The 2,500-nt window shown below is 33.5% G+C and overlaps 1 protein-coding gene across 7 annotated transcripts in view; it reads right to left on the reverse strand.

Annotated features, from left to right (window-relative positions):
• The window catches only part of LOC127848024 (uncharacterized), a 25,716-nt gene that overhangs the window by 12,752 nt on the left and 10,464 nt on the right, over positions 1-2,500 (reverse strand). For all 7 annotated transcript variants that reach the window (XM_052380305.1, XM_052380309.1, XM_052380306.1 and 4 more), the window contains 2 exons: positions 1,151-1,440; positions 827-967 (listed from right to left, as the gene is read on the reverse strand). In XM_052380305.1, the coding sequence (XP_052236265.1) occupies positions 827-967; positions 1,151-1,440 (431 nt within the window). The remainder of the gene's footprint in view (positions 1-826; positions 968-1,150; positions 1,441-2,500) is intronic.

Raw genomic sequence — 2,500 nt, forward strand, 5'->3', positions numbered from 1 at the left:
ATGGTTTATTTTACAACTATATAGAGAAATCATCACGAAAACTCATTAATGACCGGTTTAATATAGAATTACGAATCGAGATGCCGTCTTAGGTTATTCGATTTGTAAATAAATTTCAGATTAATTATCATTTAAGTTTTACTTTCGCTGGACATAAATCTTGAAAATATTTTTTTTTTTTGCCGTCTTCAATATTGCGGCATAGAAAATATTTTCGTATGTGTGCATATATTGACACAAGTAGAAAATGGTATTCATTTTGTATAGCGTTCATGGTACCAAGTTTACACTTGCGATTTTCTCATTCGATAGCATGATACCACCTCCTTTGTATTTCAAGATTTTGTGATGATAAGCGGAACTTACTAAGTGCAATCATATATATTTGGCTTCTTTTCTTTGATGTTAATATGATAATCGCTTAAAATAAGTGTTTCAATAGGCAATAAGATGAGAGACGTGGGGAATTTACCACTTCGCTAGGCCATGTTTGTGTATAAATAGTTAGTCCCCTTTGTTAACAACATCAGTAATGTTTTGGTTGACCCATAGCCCAGACAGTTAAATGTTTTCCAAAATGTTTTTACGTGCTTAGCCAAGTTTTGATTGCTGTAAGTTTTACCGTTTAAGCATACTGGTTATCGTTATTTATATTAAAGCTCAGAATTGCTTAATTGCTTTGTTCACATTGAGTAGTCATTGGTTGAATTAGAAGAGACATTTATGTATTTATTAAATCATTAATTTAAAGTAAAAAGTAATTGTTTTAAGTGAACATTTACTGAATACTGACAATCATTGTTTAAAGAAATGAGTCTTGTAATACCCTGTCGTATTGCAATCCCCCAGCGTTGGAGCTGTTGATGATATAAATGATTCCGATTGCATTGGGTAGATATCCTAACAATCGTTCTGACAATTGCTGACTGGCTCCGACGCCTGGAGTATCAATTAGTGTGACGGTTTTCTGGTAAACAAAATAAATCGTTATAAATGAGGTCGAAACAAATAAGTTAACATATAATTCAACGTCCATATTTTTTTAAGTTTTATTCTATATTTATTTAAATTAAACATATATGTTTTCCGAAACAAAATATGGGTATACTAGAACAATTTTGAGAAAAGTTCTGAAATTCTATATACTCACATTGTTTCCTAGCATTGGTATATGCCAATATATATCCACTTTGCATTGCGGACTATTTTGATTAGTGACAACACTTTCTAAGTCCCTTATCATGCTCCGAGCATTGTCTTTGTATCCTGTATACGATTTTTTAAAACCATTATCACTAGTTACTTCGAATTTTATTGGGCTGTCTGCAGCCTGTGAATGGATGTGGCAGAGCATTTTTGTTGAACATAGCAAGGAGCTTGGCAAGACCTCTTCTCCGAGCAGAAGATTAAAAAAGCTACTTTTACCTGCGCTCGTCTCTCCTTTAATAAAAATAAGACCATTGGTATGTTAAATTGTATAGTTTAGCCTTCACTGAAAATCAGCAACGCTTTTTACTGATTTGCGTTGAAATACCTGACATTAGAGCGGAATAATGTTGCTATAATTGAGTGTTTCGCCTGTGCGACTTGTAAGTATAAACTTTGGATCATACGTACACGTGATCTCAAGCGGACAAAAATAATAACTCGAATGTGAATTAATTTCCTCAAAACTCACTAGTGTGGAATGACCCGACTGTATGCGCTCAGTCGACCCATAAAATTACCGCATGTAATTGTAATCAAGTTCGGATCATTGAGTCATGAAATTCGCACGGAAATGTAGAAATAAATAAGAAAATGTTTTATTGTTCATTAAAGGGCCATCACTCCTTGACAAATCATTGGCACAGAACGGCCTGTGCGCAAGTTACCTCTATAGGGATGCTATATATAAAGTGTCATCAAAGTCGGAGCACTAGTATTTGAGATTCTTTGAAATAAATATTATTCAAAGGATAATAACTCCCTGAAAACTCACGTGAGCATAATAAGATCACAATATTCGCATTTCCACTGTGTATGAATACTGATTATAAAGTTTCATCAAATTCCGATCATTACTTTCTGTTATGTTAACAGAAACCTAAAACTCATCAGAAATTGTTTTGTTATTAAACATGATGCAATAACTCACTGACAAATTATTAGAGCGGAACATGCCTAACAGATATGCATGGCCATACAAAAGGGATGCTGGATATGTATTCGGATCAAAGTTGTCCGAAAAAAAAACGGAAATGAATTATTAATCAAACGGTAAGAACTCCCTCTAAAACAATTATTGGATCGTAACGAATTAGAAATATGCGCAAGTCAACCCTAAAAGAGACTTGCATAAAAAAGTTTAATATATTTTGGATAATTCGCCCCAGATATATCGTTCGGAAACGAAGCATAAATCAGAAAAGAGACAATAATAATCAAATAACTCCCTTTAAATGGGTCGGAACGACTTGATTGCCCTTGCATTTTATGTTTCAGCACATTCAGATCTTTA

Source organism: Dreissena polymorpha, chromosome 10 (genome assembly GCF_020536995.1).
Source record: "Dreissena polymorpha isolate Duluth1 chromosome 10, UMN_Dpol_1.0, whole genome shotgun sequence".
In the NCBI taxonomy this organism is placed as follows: domain Eukaryota; kingdom Metazoa; phylum Mollusca; class Bivalvia; order Myida; family Dreissenidae; genus Dreissena; species Dreissena polymorpha.